General features: G+C 37.9%; 2 protein-coding genes across 6 annotated transcripts in view; one reads left to right on the forward strand and one right to left on the reverse strand.

Moving 5' to 3' along the window:
* Positions 1 to 27,715, forward strand: part of CDK14 (cyclin dependent kinase 14) — a 678,858-nt gene that overhangs the window by 579,988 nt on the left and 71,155 nt on the right. For 3 of the 5 annotated variants that reach the window (XM_037836621.1, XM_037836625.1, XM_037836626.1), the window contains 3 exons: positions 6,000 to 6,139; positions 11,744 to 11,887; positions 17,929 to 18,344. In XM_037836621.1, the coding sequence (XP_037692549.1) occupies positions 6,000 to 6,139; positions 11,744 to 11,859 (256 nt within the window). In that variant the 3' untranslated portion in view covers positions 11,860 to 11,887; positions 17,929 to 18,344. Of the gene's footprint in view, positions 1 to 5,999; positions 6,140 to 11,743; positions 11,888 to 17,928; positions 18,345 to 18,722; positions 19,675 to 27,715 lie in introns of those variants that run through there. The other 2 variants (XM_037836622.1, XM_037836624.1) reach the window with 2 other exon arrangements.
* LOC119534773 (protein PBDC1-like) lies at positions 4,303 to 5,693 on the reverse strand. The gene is made up of 2 exons (XM_037837357.1): positions 5,625 to 5,693; positions 4,303 to 5,522 (listed from the first exon to the last, which is right to left on the reverse strand). The coding sequence occupies exons 1-2, from the start codon at positions 5,691 to 5,693 to the stop codon at positions 4,944 to 4,946; spliced, it is 648 nt and encodes a 215-aa protein (XP_037693285.1). The 3' UTR covers positions 4,303 to 4,943.

Here is a 27,715-nt window from a genome sequence, read left to right on the forward strand (position 1 = left end):
TTCCCAAAAGTGTCATGTAACAAAACAGTTTAGACAGACACAAAAAGTTGTTCTAGTGATGACGAAGACTCTGGTGTTGAAAATGCATGTGGAGAGTTTGAATAAATTTGTTTCTTGAAATGCAAGTAAGGAAACAGCAAAATTGCTAAATTAATATTTTCTGTAATTTAAATATTGTGTGTCAACTGAATATCACAAATGAGCATTTGATTATTTCATCAACATTACTAAAGAAGGGATGAAATCACCTTATACCAGTGAATTCCTCATATTTAGGTATATACATTAAATCTAAATGTAATCAACAATGGCAAAAAAAAAAAAAGATACAACTATAAATACTTATAGTTCTTCAAAATAGTGAAACCATGCTTCAAGTGTATGATTTATGGTTTGTTGGAGCTAGAGAGACAGAACAAAATGTGGTTTATCACCCTTGTTCAATTGATGAGAAAACTAAGAGTAATAATAGTGACAGAGCCAGGCCTAAAGCTCAGATCAAGTCCCAATTTGGCACTGTTATTCTATTTTATCAAAACTATATAAAACTTATATAACTATACTTTTCACCAGGATTATATATAAACTGTACATTCAATACAAGTGTAATTTTATCATGAAGTCCAGCTATCTTAAACTTTGATTTATTTAAAATTAGTGAAAAGCTTCTTATTTATATTAATAAGAAAGGCTTGGGAAGAGGGGGGAAAAAATTTTTGGCCTTTGCCCCTCTTAAAGGAAAAAATAAACTGTAGGGGATTTTGAGAAAGCCTCCATTTCCCATGGACAAATTTCTCTTTGCCACTTAAAACCAATTCACTGATCGATCTTAAAAAAATAGACATTGCAGCAGCTAAACATTGAACCCCTCTGTGAGAACTTCACATAAGATTTGGAGAAAAGTTCTCTTAGATGGGTTGTTTGGAGGTAATATTTTTCTTTAATTTTCTCCCTTTTTTCCTTTATCCAAATTCATTACTTCCTTTTTTCCTCATTCCCAACCCGCCCCACTCTATCCTATAACAATTTAAAATCAGTACTAAAGTGCACCTTGAAATGCCTTTAAGGAGGAGAAAGAGTGGAACTGATGGTCATTGAGGAAAGATGTTTATTGTCTAATTCTATGTTTAGTAGCTTCAAGGCATTTAAAACACACTTCACCTCTCCAGCCCCTGGCAGATGCATCTATTTCTGGCTGCTGCTGAGGATCCCTGCAACATCCTGTTACAGAAACTCAGGAGTCTGTGGGAAATCCTTTAGAAATGACCTGTGAAAGAGAAAGCATGACTTATGCAAGCAGCTTGGAGTCAAGTAGTTCTAGATGGGTTTGAAGCCTGCTGACCTAGAAAGCCTTCTCTGGCTCATACTACGCTTCCACTGCTGGGAACAGAAAGAGTTAACTCATCAGGCTACAACTACATATGAAAGTTAGAGTGTGACAAGTGCCTAGGAAAGCATCTGACACATGTTCAAGTCTCCATAAACAGTAGCCATTATTATTTTAATTATCTAGACTTTATGGCACTGATCAGTGAAATAGAGATTCCATGAAAAGCAGAACTGAGCTGGGCTGTGAGGACTGGTACCCATTTAAAAACTTACACCACATGGATGTCTTTACTTTTGTGCTTTTTTGTTTTTTGTTTGTTTTTTGATAGTCTTGAGACTTGTTTTCTATCTATTGTTGTTTCAAAGGTCATCTTGAATTGATTCAGTCCCATGTGTCTTAAGCATGTCCTTTTTGTTAGCATGTATGTTGATTATTAATAGTTGACAGAGTACTTTCTCCAATAATTTTGTATTCAGTGCAAGAAAATGTGAATTCTTCGAGCAGAAGTAACTTTAGTACCTAGAGAATTTTTTTTTTTTTTTTTTTTTGTTTGTTTTTTTAATTTTTTATTAGAGCAATTGTATGTCCACAGAAAAATCATACATAAAATACAGAGTTCCCATATATCACACCCTATTATTAACATCTTATATTAGTGTAGAACTTTTGTTAAAATCGAGGAAGAACATTTTTATAATGTTCTATTTTTATCATTTTATTGAGATATATTCACATACCACGCAGTCATACAAAACAAATCATACATTCGATTGTTCACAGTACCATTACATAGTTGTACATTCATCACCTAAATCAATCCCTGATACCTTCATTAGCACACACCCAAAAATAACAAGAATAATAATTAGAGTGAAAAAGAGCAATTGAAGTAAAAAAGAACACTGGGTACCTTTGTCTGTTTGTTTCCTTCCCCTATTTTTCTACTCATCCATCCATAAACTAGACAAAGTGGAGTGTGGTCCTTATGGCTTTCCCAATCCCATTGTCACCCCTCATAAGCTACATTTTTATACAATTGTCTTCGAGATTCATGGGTTCTGGGTTGTAGTTTGATAGTTTCAGGTATCCACCACCAGCTACCCCAATTCTTTAGAACCTAAAAAGGGTTGTCTAAAGTGTGCATAAGAGTGCCCACCAGAGTGACCTCTCGGCTCCTTTTGGAATCTCTCTGCCACTGAAGCTTATTTCATTTCCTTTCACATCCCCCTTTTGGTCAAGAAGATGTTCTCCGTCCCACGATGCCAGGTCTACATTCCTCCCTGGGAGTCATATCCACGTTGCCAGGGAGATTCACTCCCCTGGGTGTCAAGACATTATGTTGAGTGAAGCAAGTCAGACACAAAAGAACATATATTGTCATGATCTCACTAATTTGAATTATAATATGTAAAGTCATAGACATAGAATCTAGAATATAGGTTACCAGAAGATAGAATGAAGCTAGAAAACAGGGAGTGGTTACTTCAGACGTACAGAATTTTTAACTAGGTTGAATTTAAATAAGTGGAAACAGACAGAGGTAATGGTAGTACATTATTGTGAGTATAATTAAGTGCTGAATTGTGTATGAATGCAGTTGATTAAGAAGTTTAGAGTCATATATATCATCAAAAGGAAAGCCACAGGTTAAAACTTGGGACTGTCTATCCCAGTAAATCTTGTGGTGGATGATGACTATGATTAACAGTACAAATATAAAAAATTTCTTCCATGAACTCTAACAAATGTACAAAACTATTACAAGAAGTTAATAACAGTGGTATATGGGGAAAAAACACACCTACTGCCAACTATGATATTCTTATCAGAGTTAACAGTAATGAATACCTAATATATCAGTCAGGTTCCTCCAGAGAAAAAGAACCAACAGGATGTGCGTGCGTGTGTGTGTATTAACAAGAGATCCATTCCAAGGAACCGGCCCACATGACTGCAAAGGCTGTCAAGTCCAAACTCTGCAGGTCAGCCTGGAGGCCGGAAACTCCTAACAGTAATATCTTAATATTCTTTCATCAATAGTAATAAATGTAGCACACCAAATGCTAGGGATCAATAATAGGGAGAGATAAGGGGTATGAGATGTTTTGGGTTTTCTCTTTTTTGGAAGAAAATGTTCTAAAATTGATTGTGGTGATGAATGCACAACTATGTGATGATACCGTGAACCACTGATTGTATACTTTGGATGGATTATAGTGAGTACATCTCAATAAAATTGCATTTAAGAAGAAAAATGCCTTTTAGACCAAAAGGGGGAAAAGAAAGGCAACAAAATATGGTTTTAGTGGCTAAGAGAATTCAAATAGAGTCAAGAGGCTATCCTGGAGGTTACTCCTATGTAAGCTTCACTTAGATATGCCAAATGACCACAGTATGATAAGCCCAAGTCAGCAGTAGTCCCCAAAACCCTAAAGAATATCTCGATCTCTAAGGAAAAAAAAAAGAAGGATGAGGGGATAAAAAGAGTGGGGGGGAAGAGAAAGAAGATACAAGATAAAAAAGAAAAGCAAGGTATCCACTTGGCAAGCAAGTGTGTAGTGACTCTGGAGCGAAGAGTTCTGGTATTTACTTCTTGATTTTTTAGATTGTACAGTGCAGTTAAAATGATGGAAACCTGCAGATGGCACCTTTCTCATTCTCAACTTCAATTATTGGCAAAGTTAAGTGTATATAGATTAATGTACTGAGTGTTACCCTGGTGTTATTTAAAATAAAAAAGATATGGAAACAATCTAAATGCTCCTCAAGAGTGGGTCACTTAGATAAATTTACATCCATAGCAATGATCTAAGCACACTCATTAAATAATATGGGTTTATGTTCATTGTTATGAAAAGATGTGATGATTCAAACATTCAGGCCTTCATTTATTTTAAAAATATTTATTGAAAACCTACTGTATATTTGGCAATGTACTAGTTACTGATGAAAAATAAAATATTTTCACCTATAACTAACAAACAAAAAACTACACCCTCTACTCCTCTCTGAGTTCTAGCCAGGTGGCCTCCCCTACAGATTTCATACTCAAGATTTCAATATCACTCTTCCTGGAATTTCCAGCCTCCAGCCCGACCCACAGAACTTGGACCCAACAGCCCCCACAACCACCCGAACCAACTCCTCAAAACAAATCTCCCATTAACACACACACACACACATCCTATTGGCCCCCCCTCTCCGCAGGAACCCGACCTATACACTAGGCATGAGGGAACTTCATTATAGGAAAGGGTGACAAGAATTAAGAAACAGGCATAAATCATTTTATATAAGACATGGCTAAAAGTATCAAATAATTTTAAATAATTTTTATAGTCAAGAACAGATATAGATAATCATATGAACTGAAAGACATTTATTTATAAAACTCCTTACTTAACCAGTGGTAAAAACCAAAAAACAACATACCAAGAAACAATCAACTGAGGCCCCACTAAGCCAGTTCACACAAGGGAATGACCAGAGCAGCTCCTAATTATTAAGCTAGAAATACATCTTTTTGCACATTCTTCAACTGCACAAAGACATACATTTGTACCAAAGGATACAAGTAGCAGTGGTTCTTGAAGGCTCAGGTGAGTCACAGCTTCTAGAGTGCTGTCCCCTGTGTACCTAGCACAGCTGTTTCACCACCTTTGTTGGTTTCTTTGTTGGCTTCTTTCTCTTTTTCTCCTCCTTTGTTGGCTTTCTCTTTTTCTCCTTTTCTGTCAGCTCTTTTATTTCCTCTGTTGTCAGCCCTTTTCTCTCCTTCTCTGTCCTGAACACTGGTATAAACCGCTTTGTTATAGCCTTCCCGGTTTCGAGCAATTTCAATGGCAAAAAATTGTATTCTGGGGGCAAAGATGGTGTTTTCTTCAGTGTAGCCCTGAGAGCAATCTAGTCGCAGCAAAGTACCATAGTTGAAGTCTTCTACAATCCCATCAAACTTCAAGCAGAATGGCCTCCATTTCTGTTTAGCAGATTCTGACTTGAGTTCCTCTGGGTTCAAAACATCTATCCTGAGTTTCTCAAAATTTTCCCGGAACTCAGAGTAGATTTGATCGTCAACTTTGGTGAGTTTAAGAAACTGTGGGTCAACTGATGAAATCAGCTTGTAGTAGACTTCAGCATGCTGCATTGCTCTCATAGCCCAAGCTATCTCAATATCAGGCCGGCCCCAGAGCAGCGTCTCACCAGCTCATCAGTTCCACTAGTCGCCTCCATGTTGCCACCCAGAAAGCGTGGCCTGTACCTAGAGAATTTAATAGCAATTTTATTTTAATCCTCCTACATGCTTTTTATTAATTTTCTTATAAATGTATCCAGATGTATGGGCAGTACATAGATACTGTGAACACATTCTGACAAATTATCTCTTGAGATTTTCTATCTCTGGACCTAGTTCTGTCCACGCTAAAAGTATCAACCCTTTGCTTTTAGCAGAAATATTTTTAAATCAATGATGCTAGGATATCAAAAGTAAAAGCCAGTTTGGGGTAATAGATGCTCTAAGAATCAACATAAATTCTCCTTTTTTACTTTCAGCAGTTAATTTGTTTTCCTGGCCAGGAATAAATTGAAGTCTAGAAAAAAATAGGAGAGCTTTGTCTTATTTAGGGGATTTTCTTGCTTGGTCTGATTTCTCTTTTTTTGCTTGTATTGTCAGGCTCAGCTATGTGAATCATGCAGAGGAACTGGCCTCCAAGCTCCTACAATGTTCCCCAAAGAACAGGCTATCAGCACAGGCAGCCTTGAGCCACCAGTATTTCAGTGACCTGCCCCCGCGGCTATGGGAACTGACTGATAGTAAGTATAACAAATTTGCAACATCCAATCAAAGCAGGGACACAACTGTAGCATCATGTGTAACATATATATATAGAGAGAGAGAATCACATGTTTGTATGTACATATGTAAGATTATATATGTTTTGTGTGTGCTTTATACATACACACACATGGAGGGAGGGGCATGGGGGACAGTGTGTATATTTAGCAGAATCCTGCCATTCAATTGCTAGCTTACCCGGCCCAGGAAGAAAATGGATTCCTTTTTTGCTATCTCCTCTCTGCAGTCTGCAACTGCGTGTCTTTGTATTTGATTATGTGTGTCCAAAAAAATGATCTGAGCAGCCATAAAGGAAAAGAAAAATATGATTTACATATTTAGTGCTTTATACATACAGTACTTTTTAACTGGCTACAGTACACAAAGGAGAAGTGATTCATTTCTGTTTGATTCTCAGAGACCATTTTGGTTATAACAATAATCTTAAAAAGGGCTGCAATGCAGTGAGCTGAGGAACAGAATTGGCATTTGGCTAAAGCACTGAATTGACATGTAGGAACCGAAGACATGCAGTTCATTTTAACTACAAATGCTCTTGGTATTCACACAGAAAGCTCTTCTCTGGATCTTTTAAAACAAAACACATTCCTGGGTGGGTTTTTGTTTTGTTTTTATAAAAGCATTCATATTTACACAGCCTTTTTCAATTACATTTTAAATATTTGAGGGAGGATTTATGGCTGGAAGCATCTCATCTTTCTTCCAAAGTGCGAAACAGAATTCCTGTGAAATTTTTGCAAACAACTACAGCAGTAAGAATATTTTTGTACAAGGGCGATGTGATCTTTCTAAATGCCAGATAGAGATATTTCTTCCACTACTCTTTTCTGATTGCCTTAAAAATTAATATGCTACATATATGCATAAATATTTATAATATTTTTGCTAATCCTCAGATATATATCACTTATAATATACATACATAAAGTTATTTCTTTGGCCCCTTGGAGTTTAGACTCTTGTTTTCCTCATTGCAGTGTTGGATTCTCCTTAACAATAGCCTTTTATTTTGTAACTAAATCCCAAGTACCCCTTGGGTTCCCCCCCTAAATCTTTTTTGATTTTCCAAATTTAATTCTAATTATTTTTTTTATTCAATTTTGTTGAGATATATCCACATACCATGCAATCATCCAAAGTGTATAATCAATTGTTCACCATCATATAGTTGTACATTCATCACCCCAATCTGTTTTTTGAACATCTTCCTTGTACCAGAAAAGGTGAAAATAAGAATAAAAAATAAAAGTAAAAAAGAACACCAAATCACCCCCCCCCCCAATTTTTCATTTGGTTTTTTTGTCCCCATTTTTCTACTCATCCATCTATACACCGGATAAAAGGACTGCGATCTACAAGGCTTTCACGAAAAATCATACTTTGTAAGCTGCATTGCTATACAATCATCTTCAAGAATCAAGGCTACTGGGCTATAGTTTGATAGTTTCAGGTATTTACTTCTAGCTATTCCAGTGCATTAAAACCTGAAAAGGGTTATCTATATAGTGTGTAAGAATGCCCACTAGAGTGACCCTCAACTCCGTGTGGAATCTCTCAGCCACTGAAACTTTGTTTTGTTTCATTTTACATCCCCCTTTTGGTCAAGAAGATGTTCTCAATCCCACAGTGTCAGGTCCAGATTCATCCCCAGGAGTCATATCCCACATTGCCAGGGAATATGACCCTAAGTTAACTCTAGACATATTAATCTATTACTTTTATGCTTAGCAAATCCTCTTTAGTGTTTCATAGATTCTTAGCCTGGAATTTACCATATATTCTGTCTTACTTCCTTCTAAAAGTCTACCTACTGACTATTAGAACTGCTACCCCCAATTTAAAAAGAAATAAGTAAAGCTGAAATCCCTTTTGGAAAAATAATGAATTGGCTATGTGTCTTACTATACTGGAATAAATGATGCAGATAGACTCATTCGTTTATGGTTCATCAAATTCAAACATATGGTTTGTTTTCCATTTAATGAAACGAGTAACTTGCTATCACTCCTTCTTGGTGACATCTCAATCTCATCTGACTCTGTGATTGAGTTTAAGCCAGGATTTTGATGGTCTATGAATTCTGAATTCTGTAGTAGTACTTTTCTGTTAATATGGACTTATTACCCACTTGCCTCTTAGTTTATCAGCCAGTGGTTAAATCTAGTTTCTATCAGTGAGTAAATGCCTACATATTATCACTCAGCAGCAGGCTGCCAACAGAGCCAGTCTTGTCCCCATCATTAACAAACACAATATATGCAGAACACCAGAGGGGAATTAAAACTGCAAAAAAAATACCTCAGGGTGGTATTTTTAATATGAGAATTTAATTTGTAATTTCACAGATTAAGAATTTTGGCTGCATTAATCCCTTTATCAGCTCACAGCAGGCTATTTGCAGAAGCATAACCATAAGGCGATATTCATTGGCAGAAACACATCTTTGCATAACGTTAAACATCAGGAGCACAGTGAAACCTTTTGAAGGGGGGAGAATAAAGATGAAAAATCATTATATTTTTAAAGCAAGATTCTGCTAAATGCCTCTGGTAACAATTTTGAGTTACAGAAATGCTATTTCTGTGTCTAGTAGATAATCATTATGAAGCGTGAATCTAGTTGCAAAAAAAGGACCATCCCAGTATTAAATACTATAGTAATTTCCATTTAGGACAATGTGGGGGTACTTGTAAACATGTTTACAAAACAAAGAATTCCCAGACTCTGGAGACTTTGGGAACTAGTTCTTACAAGTGAAATGACTGGTTTTGGTAACTGTTATCTAGGTAGATATTCTGCAGAATATTAGTGTCGAGTCCTGTAAAAGTACACCAGTTGGCAAATGGCAGCAGCGGCAATACACTCACGTGCTTTCTTTTCATGGCCATGTGGAAGGAGGTCCAGCTGGGAAGGAGTGTTGCAGAACCAATAAATGGATTATCTTAGCAACCAAGTCATGGTTTAGGATCATTGATTCTAGGGACCTCACAGTTTTAGTGATGGCTCATAGCACTTTTTAAAGAACGCCCACAAAGGGGAAAACACTTAGGCAAGCAGGAAGGAAAGTTCAGTTAAAAGGAGAATACTGTGGACAAAAATAGGTTGAAAGTGGGCTTGAGCCTGCCCTGCCTATGTGACTGTATCGGACCCTGCAGAGAAGAGCATCAGGTGTTGTCAAAGCATTGTTACCATACAGTGCAGTCCTTCTTTGATGAGTGTAAAAATGAAGTTGTATGCTTATGCCAGAGTCTTATGTGCTTTAGAAGAACCCGTAACAAGTTAAAATCTTTCTTTATTGCGCTTTCCCTTAAAGCCTGCTCAGTTTATATAATACTGAAATTTAGAAGCAATATATTAGTGTACCATCAAAGCAGGAGTTATAAGTGCATCAAGCAAGGATAATGGTACAGCTACCTGGGGATTGGCAGTTAAAGCTGGCTGATTCTAGTGGCACCCTGTCATTCTCCATCTCTCCTTAAACCCCAACAGCTTCGCCCCACTTCACAAAGATTTAATTGCAAGATAGTAAATGGAGGACTGGTTTAGAAGAAATTCATTACTTTTCCCAAATATACCACAGGACATTCTCCTGTGTATACTATCAAGTTACATAAATAATTGAAGCTGAACTACCCTTGTCAAAGTAAATGAACAAAATACACTTCATAGCACAGAGTCCTTGGTTTTATTACATTCATTTGCTAATTCACAAACCTCAAATCTGCAATGAAAGAAAGCTAACAAATTGGTACAGTGTAAAGAGCACTGACCTGGAAATCAGACCACCGGGATTCTAGCCTCAGCTCTTTTAACAACTTGGTCAAATTTGGAGAAGTCCCTTAGTCTGTCTGGGCTTCACATTTCTCATTTAGAAAATGAGAGAAATGGGAATGGTAATCCCTAAGGATTACCCTCCAGCTCTAATGTCTGTAGGTTTTCCTACATATCTGTGCATTTGCTTTATATTCCTATATATTATCATAAAGCAGCATTATGCCATTGACATACCTCAATGCTATCTTTTAAAAAATAAAACAAAGCACACTTATTTCAAATATAGTGCTGCTTCCAATTCCTAGTCTTCTATTCTCTTGTGAATGCTTTCCAACCAGGCTTTTGCTCCCACTCCTCCAGAACAGCTGTTGTGAAAGTTGCCAGTGACCTTTATGCTGTTCTATCCACCAGTCTTTTCCAAGCGCTCATCTGGATCAGTCAGCAGAATTCAACACTATTGACTATCACCTCCTCCTTACAACACTTCCTTCACTTAGTTTCTAGGACACCAATCTCTCATGATTTTCGTTTTGCCTTTGCTGACTCCTCCCCATCTGCCAGACCTCTTACTGCTAGAGTGTCCTGGGGCTTAATCCTTAGATCTTTCTATCTGCATGCATTCCCTAGAGCCTAAGTGATCTCATCCAATCCCAGGATTTAAATACCGTCTGCATTCTGACAGCTGCCAAATTTATATCTCCAGCCCTTTCTTCCTTGACTCCTGACTTGCATATCCAACTGACTACTCACCGTCTCTCTTTGGTGGTCTGGTAGTCATCTCACACTTGATAGTACCAAAACCAAATTCCTTATCTTTTCCCCCAGACTCCTCCTTCTGTAGTCTTCCCCTTATCAACAAATGGCGATGTCATTCTTCCGGTTGATGAGATCAGAAACCTTGGAGTTACCCTTGATACCTCTTCTTTCTCCAGACTCCATATCCAGTTCTTTCACAGACTCTCTTGGTGCTACCTTCAAAATACATCCAGAATCGCACCACCAAAAGATAGCCAGAATCACACACCTCTTACCACCTTGTCCCAGGTTGCTCACCATTTGTCTTTCACCTGTATTTTTACAGTAGCTTCCTAGCTGATGTGCCTGCTTCTGTTCTTGCCTTCTTAGAGTCAGCTTTTACTGTTTCTTCTTTCTGCATTGTCTAATTGCTCTTTCTCTTCTCTAGATATATGCCTGAATTTCATATATTGCCCCCTCACCTCCTTTGCATCTCTGCTCAGATGTACTTTATCAAGGAAGCCTCCATTGGCCTACTTCCCAACTTTCAGTTCCTCTTCCCTGCTTGCTTTTTCTATGTGACATCAATCACTACTTGGTATGTTACAGTTGTTTGGTTGTTTAATGTCTGTCTCCCCCAGCTGGAATCAATAATGACAGAAGTTTCCTTCCTCCCTATTCTCTTCACTGCAGGATTCTGCAATAGCTAGGACAGTGTGGGGCTCAATAAATATTTCTCCAATGAATGGATGAAAAATTGACATGTTAAAATGGCAAAAATATGTTGTTTCCAAATCCATGCTAGTTGTAGATCAAAGAAATCTGAGAGATCAACTGAGCTGTGATTCTCAGAGGAAGGCAGACTGTCCGGTCGTAAGTGTGCGAGGAATATGTGTGCGTATGTGTGTGGCAGTGACCACCAACCATGTGGCATTTCCAAGACCAGTCATACCAATGTTTGATGTGCTGGACATCCAAATTGCATCTCGATCTCCATATTTAACAGAAAAGACTATAGATGTATAAATGAAATTTTTTCATTCTGTCCACAGTGTCTTCTATTTTTACCGTCCCAAATGTAAGATTGCAACCAGAAGCTGGAGAAAGCATGCGGGCCTTTGGGAAAAACAATAGTTATGGCAAAAGTCTATCAAATAGCAAGCACTGACAAGCACAAAATTCTCAAGAGAGTGCAGGTAAGATGACATACTTTACTGGAAAGTAATCTTGGATGGACATTGAATAGATCTTTTAAATGAAATAATTCAGACTGATCTTTTCCCCAAGGTACCTTATGAGTTTCTTATATTTATTATGGCATTCATCATATTTTCTACTGAATCAGAGTAGACTCTGTCATGTCCATATTTTCAGGTATGTTCTAGATTCTACCCAAAATTGTATTTTATCTTTGTAACTTATGTGGTCATAAACAAGTCATTTTAGTCATAGCAAATCATTTTACCTGGCCACCCATTCTTCACTGAAGTTAGAAAAAGATGACCCTCAGACTGTGTCTAAGCCAGTGTGTGTTTGGCTCACACAATTTTTTGAATTAGTTGTCGTTTTTAAATGGGGAGATTTTACATCAAAGTATGGATTTCTGGCTTTTCTTGAAAAATCAGGGAATCTGGCAAGGCTGTACTCACATGCCTCCCAGAAGGTTTTGTGTGTAACTCAGTCATGGCTGCCTCATTAGGAGAGGACATGTGCTCTCCGGTTTAGCTCAGCTGCCATCTGGGCCTCTTCACCCATTTCTGTTTCCTGCCTCACCCTTCGTACAGAATATATGATGAGGAGGAGGATGCTTTTTTTATTTACTATCCTACTATTTGACTCTACTCTTCTGCCCATAGAAAGCATAAGCTAAGAATGGCAGTCTGTAGTAGCTACATTGTCAGCCTGTCCCTGTCATCTTACATGCTTCACAGTGATGAGCATAAGATAGCAACTTCTGAAAAGGCTGTCTTTCTCTACTGCCAGATGGAAATATCTTTTTTTTTTTTTTGAGAGGTGGGGGGAGCTTTGTGCCTACATATATCTTTTCCTTCAGTGTAACACAACTCTCTGAAGCAAACAGAGAACAAACTTATCTGTGGGGAAGGCTAACATACTGGTCCATAAAAAGCAGTAGATGCTTGTGTCTTGCTCACGTGGATGTTCAGTCATTAACTTGTTTTAGTTTCCCAGGCTGCTCAAACAAATACCACAAAATGGGTCAAGTTAAACAATGGGAATTTATTCACTCATGACTTGGGGCTGGGAAAAAGTCCAAATCAAGTCGTCATCAAAGCAATGCTTTCTTCCTGGAGACTGTGTGGCATTCTGGGGCTGGCTGCTGGTGATCTTTGGTCCTTAGCTTTTCTGTCATGTGGCAAGGCACATGGTGGCATCACCTGGTCTTTTCCTTCTCTTCTGAGTTCTGTTGATGTTCAGCTTCTTGCTTCCTGTGGCTTTCTCTCTCTCTGTCTGAATTTCATTCTGCTTATGAAGGACTCCAGTAATAGGATTAAGACCCATCCTGACTGAAGCAGGCCACACCTGAAATGAAGTAAACTCATCAAAAGTTCCTACTTCCGATAGGTTTACACCCTCAGGAATGGAATAAATGTAAGAATATGTTTTTCTGGGGTATATATAGCTTCAGGCTATGTACAGCATTGTAGAAGCTCTACTTCTTCCTCCATCTCTTAATTTGAAATATAGTAAGAGGCTAAATTGTACCACAGAAAAGAGAGCTATGCTGGCATTGTCTTGTGGGTAATTTGCTAGTATCATGAACTGTTTCTGGACTTAGCTTTTCCATGTGCTCAGTGGAGGGGCCAATGTTAGACCCTCAGGAATATGGCAGTGATTTACGAATGATTTAGAGGTAAAGATCCCTGGATAACAGATGATGTGTAAATGCCAGTCAGGAGATGTTACTATCAAACTTGCCACTCTGTAGTTAAAAGTAAGATTCTTCATCCTCATGGTATTATTTCTTCCTGTTGGATAAAAAGTCATGAGAAGCACAGCTTTACTCACTGTATAGCATTTGTACTCCTATTCTGAACTTCAATGGATCAGAAAAAGACTGGGACTGAGTTTTTGACCAGTTACTTTCTGGCTCTGAAAATAGTTTTAATTCATGAGGTGGCAGGATATGCTTTTTAAAGTATTTAACTTGCATAACCATAAGGAGAGCCCCTACCCCACCCCCCAGCTTTACAAAACCCTTAGCCAGTTTAGTAAAACAACACAAAACAGTGGACATTTCTTGTGCTGCTGCTTCATGTCACATGCATGCACACAAGCAAGCCTGAATTTCAACTGCATGAGCTGTGTCCTTTCTTCTGGAATCTTTTGAGATCTCTCTGAGCTGAGCCTGGCCAGTGGAAGCCACTAGGATGTATTTCTTTCCCCTAAAATCAAATCATGCTCACTGGGTGGAAGCATTGCTGATAAGGTCTCAAAAATTGCTGATTGAAAAGAGATTTTATAAAGGTTCTCAGAATTGCAACCATAAGTATTCAAAAACTTTACAAAAATGTACTTTCTTAGCAAAATTTGTTTAAATTTAAGGTAATATCTGCACAGTAATATCTGCACAGTGGAAGCTGTTCCTCTAGAATTATTTGGTAACAATACAAATATTTTCTCTATGAGTTTTGTCTTTTCACATCAACGTTTACAGCTTTTGTATTGTAGTAGTTGTTATGTAGCATTTTTTTCCAAATCCAGATCCCTCGACTTGATTCAACATTGCTGTTGTTAAGGAAACATTTAAATTCTTCTTTTCTTTTTCTTTCTTTTCTATTTGTCAAACTGTTTCTCAGAAAAGCTGCAGGGAAGCTGGAGTCTAAGAGTTTTCTTTCAGTTAGTAGAGAAAGGAATCATTTTAGTTCCTCATCTTTGGGGGTTATATATAATTTTTTAATCAAATAGAGCCTTCCTAGAGGTCAAATAACAGCCTATGTGTTGGCCTAATACAGCCTTATATGACCTTATTCTGGCCAATATCTGAATATCAAATTGTAGACATTATACAATAAAAAGTCTCTCACGATAGAGCAAAAAGTAAGGGTATACATGGAGAAAAATATCTCATTCCTTAGACTTTGATTTTGTTGTTGTTGAATTAATTGACTGCATAGAGAAGGCAGCAGCATCTTAAATTTACCCCAAATATCCCAGTTCTTTGCAAAGCAGAGAGAGATTAGGAAGGAGAGAGAGAAGGGGAAAGGGTTGGGGCTCAAATGGTTAAGACGGTTTGCTACCACTTCAGCCACCTCTCTTTGGGGAGTTTTACAGAGGTGGTTGTGGAAAATGCCTATCATTTGTTACTGACATGATGGAAGACTGAGCAGGCAGGAGTGCTTCAAGTCCTAATTTTCTCCCCGCCCTCAGTACCAAGTTATTTCTATACTTTCATGCTAAGGTCACTTCAATTATTTTGTTAATAATGCTGGATTTGCATAAATTGGTCTTAGTGGAAAGGCTAATGAGATGCAGTTTGCTTTGCAGTGGAAAGTGATTTTGGTTTCCAAGTCTTGTAATGGAATTAAATGAAAATAAAAGCAGAAGCACCTAAGTTATAAATGGGATAGGTGCCACACTGGATGATCAAAACACTGTGCTTCCTACATTTTGTTATCCTCTAAAGATATGACTGGAAAAAATATTTTATAAGATGTTGCCACTCTTTTTATCAGCATTGAAGTGTAAAATCTTCATTAGGCCTGAGAGAGCCTTAAATGTGCATAGAAATTTTCTTCAAGGAAAAGACCAGAAGGTATATTGAATTTCACATTATATTATATTTCACTTTATATTATATTTGCATACAGTGTTACCAAACACACCCTCTGTTAGTTAATAATTTTCCAGTTATTCTAAGCTGAGACAGTGCTCTGTCTCCTTGTGCTGAATACGAAGGATAAGAATATTCTCTAATCTTTTAGATGTCTGTTTTACAATTTTTCTGAAATGGTTTGTGCTCATTATGGGCCATCTCTTTTCAGTGAACCAGTTGGTCCTCAGACCCTATTAAATTCATGGAAAATATACAAATATCTGTCTAGTACATGGAAGAATTTTATTTAGTTCAAGTAAAAGAAGTTAACTGCAAGCATGTCTTGGAAACCCTCTCCTTACCTTTCAGCATATTATCTTTGCTAATCAACATTATTGTACAACCATGAAGAAAAATGTTAGACTCTATCTACTTGGCTCAGTCATCAAAGCAATAATTTCCTGAAAGTAGGCCATCAGGTAAACAGAGTAGAATGCATAAATTGCTCCAGAAACTTTTATTAAATAAGACAGAAATTTTTTTAAAATCCCAGGTAACATGTAATGCATTAATGTTTCAGACACTCTGGCATCACCAGCTGAGCACTCAGCAGAGTAGTGGTTCTCACACCCAGTAGTGCCAAAGCCCCTCTGGAATTTCTAGAAATCCAGATTCCTGGGGCCCCTGAATCTGCACTTTAAAGCACCCTAAGGGATTTTGGTGCAGGTAGCTTTTGAATCACCTGTAAAGAAATCCTTCAGTAACTATTCAATAATTCTGTGTTTATGAAGTGAGGTAATCAACCTATTTGGGGCAGGATTAGAGACAGGCAAACTAGGAAAATCAGTTCTCCATCATGTAAAGTAGAGCAAAATTGTTCTCTCTCTCTCTCTCTCTCTCTCTCTCTCAGAAAGAACAGAGTTATGCTGTCCAGCATGGTAACCACTAACCACATATGGCTATTAACATTTAAATCTAAATTAAATTAAAAACTCATTTCCCCAGTAGCAGTACCACATTCCAAGTGCTCAATAGCCACATGTGACTAGCAGCCACTCTACCGGACAATGCAGATATAGCACATTCCCATCCTCACTGAATGTTCTACTGTACAGTCAGTGGTGGTATAAATAATCTCTACTACCTGCCTTTTAAAGGAAGAATCAGGGAAGTTGGACTGAATGCAATAAAAATATGTTTCAGTTCAAAATTATATTCACTTAAGAGAAGGCCAAAGTAGGTGAGGAAGAGAAACACACGGGAGGAAAGAGACAAGTGGCAAAGTGGCTGAAAACTGAGAATGACAGTGGAGAGACATCATGCCTAGTGCCTGCAGGAAAGCAGGTGTTGGGGTCTTTCCGGTTGCAGGGAAAGGAGACATGATCTTGTTTCCTCAGTTAGCAGTGGTCTGTGTTGAGATTGCTCGGGGAAGTAAGGAAGAACAGGTTGACGGTCTCCCTAAAAGCACAGCCAGGTTTCATGAAGACTGGGACATCAGTCGGAGTCCACCTGTACCTTTAGTCCATCTGCCTTCTCAGCCACCATCTCAGCCCTGGTAACTGCTCCCTTAGGAACAGCCATCCGTTGCCTCCTCCATGCTTTGCCATTGTGGTTGCACACTTCTGACTCCACACTGACTAGCATTGCTTTTGTCTTCTCTTCACCACATGGCTTCTGCTGACATGTTTCTGCATTTTTGTGGATCCCTACCATTGTTTCTCTTTTTTCTTCTATTTCTGGGGCAGTGTGTTGCCTAATAGAGTCAGATTCAACCCCCTCCCCTGCTCAGAGCAGTTCTGATTGGTGTAGCCATCGTCATGAAGTAGAGAGCAACCCTTGGAGCAAGGCTTTTGTGTCAGCCGCGCACACACACACACACACACACACACACACACACACACCCATAAGGTGCCTGCCAATGGTAGAACACCTCTGGGTCAGGCACTGAGCCCTGGTTCAGGCAGCTGAGCTCTGAAATGAGTGGCAACCTTTTCTCAAAGCACCCTTCAGAGGAGTGCAATAGCTTTAGCAGTCTCTGAAGCATCTCCTAAGCATCCGGTAGAAGCTGGAAGCCACCTTAACTGGCCTGTGTACTGCAGAGGGTGAAAACACAAACAGAGAAACTCCCATTTTAATGCAGTGAATAACATCCTCATTGTGTGATATTTTCAGGTATTGACTTCAAAAATTAGTTCTTTTTTTACAACATGTTGCATTTTCTCAGCTACAGACTCAAAAGGAAACCCCCATTACTACTTTTCAGGATATAAGAAATTCAGGTGTTGGATCTAGCTTTCTTTCAGAGGCACAAAGGTTTCTGTTTTTTTTTTTTTCTTCAAGAACTCCTGTTTTCTGCCGTATCAAACTATAGTTATATTATCTCTGCTGCCTAATGTTGTAACAAACCTCATGCTTCTCACAGGTTTTATCTCAAAGAATCCCTGGCTTTTGTCATTGCTACAGATTAAAAATACATCTTAATGGGAAATTGACAGTGCTTCAAACCTCAGATGCATAATGCATATTGTGAAGACCCCATAGAGAAGCGGCTGGAATGTTGTTTCATTTCCCCATCCTACCCCACCTTCTGTTTCCTTAACTTCCCCTCTAGCCTGGAGAGTCTGTAATCTCCTTTAAACTCTGATGGAAAACAGCTGAGGAAGTTTCTCTCCTCTCTACTCCCTCTTCCTTCTCTTTCTTTCCATCCCTCCCTTTCCCTGGGTCACCACTGACCTGTATTCTGCCCTTTCAAGTCCCATGAATGGGTCATCAAGGGACCTCGAGACCTTCATTGCCTGGTCTGCATAATTACATACAGGGCTTGTTTCTTCCTGATGTTTCTGCACAATGAAAATAAAGTTAAATACATCATGCGTCAACCAAAATGCCTCTTTAAGGTATTTATTTATTTTATATCAACACAATTTCAGGTTCAAGAAAAGTTGCAGGAATTTCTGAATACCCCTCACCCAGATGCCCCAAATTTTAGCATTTAACTACATTTGCTACATTTGCTTTATCATTCATTTTCTCTGTATATCTCTCTACCTGTCATCTGTCTAGTACATGTACAGTGAGTGTATGTTTGTGTGTCTATCTACACACACATTTTTTTCCTAAGCCAACCATGTTGTACACATGATACCCCTTCCCTTTATCCTTAAATAATTCCTTAAAAACAAGGAATTCAGAATATTTTAAAATTAAAAATAATAGTTTTTTGTCCTTGCTTTTTCTTTTCCCTTCTTTGATTGAAGGTTTTTAAAAGAAAAATGGCTGAAAGAGAAGAAACTGGTTTGATGCTTTATGAACTGGTTCACCAACCCATGGATCCTTGAAAATTGACTATATTTTTGTAATTCAGCATTTTCAGGTCAGATGAGCTTTCAAATTATGGGGGAAAGTAGCACTGCAACTTGCATCTTCTGTCTTTTTAAAACCCAAATTAATTTCATAGGGACTGTTTAGCCAGCAGCATAACATGAGTGAAGTTTTCTCATAAATAGTGGGTGCGAGATGTGATGTGGCTAGTAAGCAAGATATCTATTACAATGCTTGGTCAAACTGTTATGAAGTTAGCAGTCACATATAGCAAGGAGTTATAATCAGTATAGGTGCTCTATCTTTCCTTTTCATTTAATGTTGATTCTTATGAATTTGAGATACAGAGAGAATCATCTCTGCCCTAAGTGCACTATATTGTATTATTAATACCAGGATAGCAGCCGAATCCCCCTAGACAGTCTTTGTGGTCTGCTGATGCTCTAAGAAGTGTCTGAGCATAAAAGGAGACTGTTTGAGTTGAAGTGGGCTGATGGTCTGGGATGACATTTGAATGCATGAAGGACAGTGTCTAAATGATAATGTCAAGAAGGGAAGGCAAAAAGAAGCTCAAAACTGTTCCCATTGTCCCACGGATGCTCATCACTCCTCCTGGGATATTCCTCACATGGGAGCTTTGTCTGGGTGGAAATGTAGAGTTAGGGGCGGGGAGGGATACAAACGTGGCCCTGGGACAAAAGCCAGAACTTCAGGTCTTAGACACATTAAAATTCTAGACAGATAGCAAATGTAATGAGATCTACAACCTGAATGTATTTCAGTTTTAACAAAATTAAACATTTTAGCTAAACTATTACAAGAATATTTAACAAAATGGTTGCAATACTCTGAGATGCTTCTATGAATAAAGCTTTTAAGAACATCAAATTGATTGTGCAAATGAATAATTTACTGAGTCTCTTGGAATTTAAGATAGCTGCTTCCTCTACCAACTTAAACACACACACACTCTCAATACACTCACACAGACAAATGCAGTAATTTTTCAACAGTTCTTGAATTGTTAGAATAACATCATATTTTATTCAAATGATTTCTTTTCTACCTAAGAAAATAATGTACAAAGGTCTAAAACAAAAACAATCAAAAGTTACAGCAATTGATGGAAGTTTTATCTCATAATAAATGACCTGATACACCAAATACAGAATCAGATATTTTAGTGTTAACTTCCATACTTGGGTGAATTTTTTCCGTTTAAATTATAACCATTCTTTTAATGAAGTTTGCATTCTGTATTGTGCCCTTGGATTTTTAATTGCTCTGGATTATCATTTCTAATGTAATTAGTAAAATGCCCTCAATTACATAACAATTACTCTAAATGGGGCTATTGGCCTAATTACTATAAATGGGGAAAGATGTGTGATTATCATGTGCAATTAAATGGTATACAATATTTATTTGCATTATTACATACAATGCTACAGTGATAACACATAATTATATTGTATAATTCCTTAGTCAACAAATCTATTCCACATTAAGATACCTAGAATTGTGATCCGTGGCCAAATTAACCATCTTCTAGGGCATTCTTCCTAAAGTAATTGGGACAATTTATGGACTGCAGACCCACTAAGTTTAAATGTAACTAAATAAATTGGTTCTGGACAGACAAGAAAAATCTGGAAGGAGAAAAATCTAATTATTTTACCTCCATTAATTTAAAATGCCCGGATTGTTCTATTTTGTCAGCATCAAGAATTGAATCCTCCCTGAGCCTGACTAACCTCCACCATACCTGTTTGTTTTTGTGTGCATGTGTAAAAATCAACATCCCTAAATGGTGGCAACCTTTAAAATATGCCTGGAAATAAGAGATTCCTTTCTTCACTGTGGCAAACATTATAATCATCCCTAGTTGCAAACATACACTTAACGAGCTTATAGCATGTAATTAATTCTGCAAAGGATGCTGTTTGACAGAATGGGATTACGAGCATTGCATATTGATAGTGGCAGGAGAAATAAATCTATTTACTCTGTGTAAGGTAAGGTATTCTTGTGTTCTTTAGAAACTGGCACATCTCAGAGGTGTTGCTCTCAAAATGATCTCAGGATGGAAAGAAATCAGTAATTACAGAGCCAGGCATTCGGTTGTGTCCTAATTTTCCCACCATTTTTTCAGTGTTTCAGCTGCCTCGGAGACTTAAAAGTATTCTCATTAGGTAGCTGCAGAGGCAGCCGCTTGCTTACTCCCTCATTCTCTCGCTCACTTTTCCTCCCCCTACCCCCAATTCCTGCTTTGGGAGTGACTGTGAAGATCATTTGGTGGAATGATTGGCAGGTTAGAGGATTCGATCAGATGAGTTCCTCTTAGCGCAGGTCAAAAAGGCTAGTTAGCAGGAGCTGTCGAAAAATGCCAGCAGCATTCGAAATGGGAAATGTCATGACTTCGAGGCAGGGGGTGCCACCTGGAACAGAAAGCCCCTAGCTCATTAGCAAGTTACAGGATGCGGGCTTAACTGGAGGGAGCGGAGAAGGAAAGATAATGCCCAATAGGGAAAATGATTGTGAAGTGGAATTGATTTCATGTATAATTTGTTTATCACTAGAGGGGACAAATGCTGTCCTTCTGACATGAGCAGAGGAGTGTGGACTATGAATGAAGCAATTTAGCATAATCTCCAGGTTGAGCTTTGGATTTAAAGAATGCCAACTTCTTTATTCTTAACTGTGGAAATCATCAGGTCATGTTACGTTAATTAAAGCTGACATACTCTCAAATGTTTTATCTGGGCAATTGTGGCAATTCGACAGAAATGGATAGAGATGGGCGACTTTAGAAAATAAGAGGTTTTTTTTTTTTTTTTTGCTCTGCTGTTGGGGAAGACTAGCTCAGTTGCATACCGAATTATAACAGGGCTGGTGTTTATCTTTAGTGATTAGCTAGGCTGCACAAATCAAACTGGGGTTCCCAATTCATGTGCAATCTCATTTCCAGAAGAGAATGTATGACCCTTGAGAGATTAGCTCTAGTACATGTTAAAATATATCTTTATATTTTAGAATATGACTATTGTATTGTGGTACAATGTTAATCTTTTTTTTAAGCAGAAGCTTTCTAATGTTTTTATTGTCTAGAGTTAGCTGTCAGTTTGTCTACAATCTGATAGTCTACCCTAAAGCCAAAAACTTACAGTAGTCATATTTACAAACAAAGCAAACAAAAGAAAACCAAAAAAAGGTGGGTGTCCTTAATAGAAATAATTAATTTGCAATTTGTTAAAAGAGAGCATAGCTGCAAAAAAGAAATATTACCTAGCTTGTTCTCATTACTAAGCTCCAAATTTTAACCTACCAGTATTTTTACAATGTATGTGTGGGCTTTAGCGTAAAGCTTTCTCCTACATAAATTCAATCAGAAAACATTTTCTTTTGATAAGAAACTTGTATGATATCATTTATTGTTTACATGGAGATCTTTGTCTTGTTATTTTAAATCCCAAATGCCACAGCTGCAAGTCTTTCTGGCTGAACACCAGAGGATGCTTACTTAGCATCCAGATTCTTGTTAAAACATATATTTTCAAAATGTCTTTGCCTTGAGCTTCTCTTTTCTCTCAGATATTGAGACATTTTATGAGACAGTTATGAAATAGCCAAGGATTGTTTTATCAAACAGTCTGACTGCTTTCTAATGTGAATAGGAAACTTAAACCTCCTAGTCTAAACATTGGTGGAAAATTCATTCTTTTCTGTGTTCAGCATAAAAAGCTTAGCATTAAGCTTCTGGATATAGCTGTCAAAATATACTAAATTAGCTTTGTCAAATCGAAAAATCTATACATCAGTGTGAATTCACTCATCCTCTCATTTGGGAATTTTATTGTGTGGTTCAGAAGCTGGCCTTAATTTTTTTTTATATAAAATACAATTTGAAATGTTCCCCTAAAATTTAAGACTTTGTCTTCTTTCACAGTAACCCAATTTATTAATAACTGACAGAGTTAATAGAAAAAGGAATAAATCAACTATTTTGAGAGAAAGCATTGCAGGAAGGGAGGGAGGTAGAGAAGGAAGGAGGAAGGAAGGAAGGAGGGAAAGAAAAAGAGAGAAAAGGAAGAGAGGGAGGGAGGGAGGAAAGGAAAGAAAGAAAATTTTTTTAAAAAGAAAAGAAAGCAAAGAAGGAAAGTGTTGGTCTGGTTGTCTACAGGTGGATTTCCCAGTCTTCAGAGCGGCTGTCAGTGAGAAGCCCTTACCTCTGCAGTGGGCAAGCCTGGGGAGTCTAGCAGTAGAGTAGGAGGTGAATGCTGGTGTTGGTGCTTGTCTGGTCTCATTTGACCACCTTTTCTTCATTCCATGTCATCAACTCAACCTTCCAAAGGCAGCTCTGTGTTCACCGACTTCGTAGACTCTCCACTGTTCTGCATTCATTTCAGTTCATCACCTCTCTATTAACTAAAATAATCTCTGGTCTGTATTGACATTCTTATATTTTTCATTCCCTTCGTTAAATCTTTCCACAACTATATGAATTGTGTAACCATGCTGTTAAAACTTTTATCTTCAGGATCTTAGGTTTTTTTTGGATAAGGTCCATAGTTTGTAAAGGAAAAGAGACAGTTTCCCTATAATTTCCCTTTGTATTAACAATTCTCCAAGGTGTGGTCCATATACACTGGGGATCCCCAGAGGCTTCATGGGGTCAGAAGTATTTCATAATAATATTAAGACATCCCTTGCCTTTTTCACTGTGTTGACAGTTTCACTAATGGTGCAAAGGCAATGTTAGTGTGCTGGTTTGAATGTATTATGTCCCCCAGAAAAGGCCATATTCTTTGATGTAATCTCGCGTGGGCAGACATATCAGTGTTGATTAGATTGTAATTTGAGTGTTCCATGGAGATGTGACCCACCCAACTGTAGGTGATAACTCTGATGAAATAATTTCCATGGAGGCATGGCTCTGCCTATTCACCGTGGGTCTTGATTACTGGAGCACTATATAAGAGCTCAGATAGAAGGAACAGTTTGCCACAGCCAAGACGGACACTTTGAAGATGCACAGAAGCTGAGAGAGGAGCTGCAGATGAGAGACAGTTTGAAGATGGCTGTTGAAAGCAGACTCTTGCTCCAGAGAAGCTAAGAGAGGATGCGCCAAGAGCAACCAAGAGTGACATGAAGAGGAGCTGTGGCCTAGAGAGGAATGTACTGGGAGAAAGCCATTCTGAAAACAGAACTTGGAGCAGATGCCAGCCACGTGCCTTCCCAGCTAACAGAGGTTTTCCAGACGCCATTGGCCATCCTCCAGTGAAGGTACCTTGGACACTTTATGGCCTTAAGACTGTAACTGTGTAACCAAATAAACCCCCTTTATAAAAGCCAATCCATTTCTGGTGTTTTGCATTCCGGCAGCATTAGCAAACCAGAACAGTTAGTAAAACTGCTGGATCCTTAGAATGAATGACGGCAGTGGTGCCAAACTGATTCTTAGCAACTATTCTTTACCATCACACGATGCAATTTAAAAAAAAAAAAAAAGCCAGTTCCACTTAATGTTTTTGATGAAGAAGTATTAATGTTATTAAAATCTTAACCTTTGAGAAATGTCTTTTTAACATTCTGTGTGATGAAATGCGAAGTTTGCGTAAATCTTTTCCTTTGTATACCTAATTACTATGGTTGTCTCAAGGAAAAGCTCTGGTGCATTTGTTTGAGTAGCGAACTGAACTTAAAGCTGCTTTTTTCATGAAACTCAGTTTTTGTTTTGTTTTGTTTTTAGAGAAGTAGTAGGTTTACAGAAACTTCATACATAAAGTACAGAGTTCCCATATACCACCCTATTATTAACACCTTGGATTAGTGTGGAACATTCGTTACAATTCATAATAGGACATTTTTATAATTGTATTATTAGTAATAGTCCATCATTTGTTTTAGGATTCACTATTTGTAGAACATGGTTTTCACTTGAAAGAATGACTAATAGACAAACTATGGTTATTCTGACAAACTGTTGGGTATTTGGCAGACATTTTCTCAAAAATGAACAAAGCAAGTCTGTCACCCAAGGAAAACAACTGACAGTATTTATCACCAATGATAAAATTAGAGCTTTCAAGAGAAAATTAGAATTTTTGGAAACTGTGGAAAATTTTTATCTGGCCCTGTGAGCTTGACAAAGGCCTTTCTGATGAAATTGGTGTTGATATAAACAAATGTGGTTTTTTTGATATGGTAAATTGAAACGTGTTAACAGTTTTATCTGAATGACTCAATAAACAAATATTTCCAAATGACCAATGCATAAAGTTAGAAAATTATGCATGGATAAAATATCCACTGAAACTACAAAACAGACCAATAAATTCTGAAGTGACAGAGTGCAAAGAATTCATTGATACAGTTTCAGATACCCCAGTGTAGCTAGCCTTTAAGAAACTACTACTTGTTGAGTTTTGTTGTAATATAAAGGGGAAATATCCCTGATTATCTGAAAGGGCTCTTAAAATGCTTCTTTCTTTTCCAATGACATATCTGTTAGAGACTATTTTCTTCAGTTGGTTCAACCAAAACAAGTATCATAACAGATTGGCTGCAGAAGTAGATCTGAGAATCCTGCTGTCTTCCATTAAGCCAGACATTGAAAAGATTTCCACAATTGTAAGATAATGCCACCCTTCTAGCTAATTTTTTTTGCAAAAATATATTTTTATTAAAATAATGTTTGTATGTTAACCCATAATAGTTTTATTATTTTTAATGAATTGATAAATATAGATTTTAGTTTTAATTTTGAATATGGTAAATATCAATATCTATAATCATATAAACAAAAGCTCTTTGTGGAGTCTTCAGTACTTTTTAGGATATAAAGTGTCCCAAGACCAAAAAGTGTGAGAGTCAGTGCTGTCTGTCAGCAGAGTTATGCATTAACTAACATGCTGTGTTAGTTTCCTTGTAGACGAACTCTTAAAAGACTCTTGCTGTCTATTTAGCCTTTCAAGCCATTAGCTTCCCTTTTCTGTATGCATTACCTTTAACTTTGTGTGGAGAGGCTCTGGCGCTATATGACACCAACTCATCAGGCCATTTTATATAGGGTATTTATAGGATTCCAGAGTACTTTCAGTATGGAGCCCTGAGAAGACATAGTACAGATAGGACTTCTTGTCAGGAGAAGGGGCTCACCTGGGTCATCCTGTGTCCAGCTGCTCTGAGGTAGCTTACAGAAATCTGGGTGCATTTTTGGGTTCAGAATCCAAACAAAACTGCTCAGCATGAGTAGCTGTAAATTCAGTCGTCCTTTTTTTTTTTTTTTAACTCTTTGTTTTGAAACTCGTTTAGATTTACAGAATGGGTTGTAAAGCTAGAACCCTTCACCCAACTTCTCCTAATGTTAATATCTTATATAACTATTATACATTCATCCAAACTAAGAAATTAACATGGGTAATTTCTTGAACTCTATTTGGATTTCATCAGTTTTCGCACTCATGTCCTTCTGAGGTTCCCAGAGCCTGTGCAGGACACCACGTTGCGTTTAGTCCATGTCTCCTTAGTCTCCCCTGGCCTGTGACCGTTCCCCCAGTCCTTCCTTGTTTTTCATGATCTTAACACTTTTGAGAAGTACTGGTCAGGTATTTTAAATGAGGTTTCCCAAGATGTTTTCTCTTGATTAGACTGGGGTCTTGGGTTTGGGGGAAGGATAAAATCAAGATGAAGTGCCCTTTTGAGTTCATCATGTCAGGGGAACAGGATGTCCACACGACTTATCATGATTAATGTTAACCTTGATCACTTGGTTAAGGCAAGTCAGATTTTAAAGTCAAGATGACACCCAGGAAGTAAAGTCAGAGAAACAGGAGATCCAAGTCAGGTTCTTAATCAGATGGAATACACTCAAGTCAGTAAAGTTAGGGAACTGAGGACAGGGTCGCCAGATGTCAGAATCAGGAGAGGGGGACATTGCCCTCAAGGCTTGGACTTCCTGACTAGAAATGGGTGGAACCGGAGGAGAGCAGTCACCAGTGGGGAGGAGAGGGCCCAAGTCAAGAATCCTGAGACATTCCAGGCCCAGGTTCTGTAGGAAGAAATTAGCAAGATATCTAACTGTGGGATGTATATTTTCTGAACATAAGTGAGTGTATGGCTTTTTTATACATTTTGGGAACAAAGCCACAGTCTCTGTATTGAATTCACCTGTTCATTTGTCTCCCCTACTGAAATCTACATCTCAATTGTAGGAACTGGTTTACTGTTTATCCTCATTTTACTATTTTTATATCAAGCTCTGAGTCTGGCACATAATTTATACTCATTAAATATAAATTATAAAATATAAAATATAATGACTAATTCACAATACCATAATCTTTCATTATTTCAGCAAAGTTTTTTGTGCAGCCTTTGTACTGGTGCTGTACTAGGCAATGTTGAATACAACAGTTTCTATCTAGAAACACATACAATCATTTAAATTTCAGGGAGATAAATCTACAGTGGAAATTTACATGAGGCTACATGGAGGAAAAATGAGGCAAAAATTAATTCTGCCAGAGGAAGTGGCAGAAGGCTTCACAAAGGAAGTGATTTTAAGTTAAAGGAGGAGTTAGATTTTCCATGGATGTGAAAGAGGAGAAGGTGTTTTCAAGCAGAAGAAACACCCAGAGCAGGTATGTGCCACAAAGTGCAGTGTCCTGGGAATGCTCTGGTAGAGTTAAAGGGCACGGAGGGTTGGGGAGTGAGAAGAGATGGCACTGAAAAAATAATATGAAGCTGGATTGTGAAGGGCCTTGAATGACATGCTGAAGAGTTTAGATTTTAATTTGATTGCCTACGAGGAGGTATATATGACTCCCTGCTCTGACGCAGGACAATCAAAACTTCTTAAAGCTGGGTGATCCTTTAGAAGGCATATAATAATGCTGAAAGAAGATGTGGTATGTTTAATTTTCTTTGA

Source organism: Choloepus didactylus, chromosome 5 (genome assembly GCF_015220235.1).
Source record: "Choloepus didactylus isolate mChoDid1 chromosome 5, mChoDid1.pri, whole genome shotgun sequence".
NCBI classification, from domain to species: domain Eukaryota; kingdom Metazoa; phylum Chordata; class Mammalia; order Pilosa; family Megalonychidae; genus Choloepus; species Choloepus didactylus.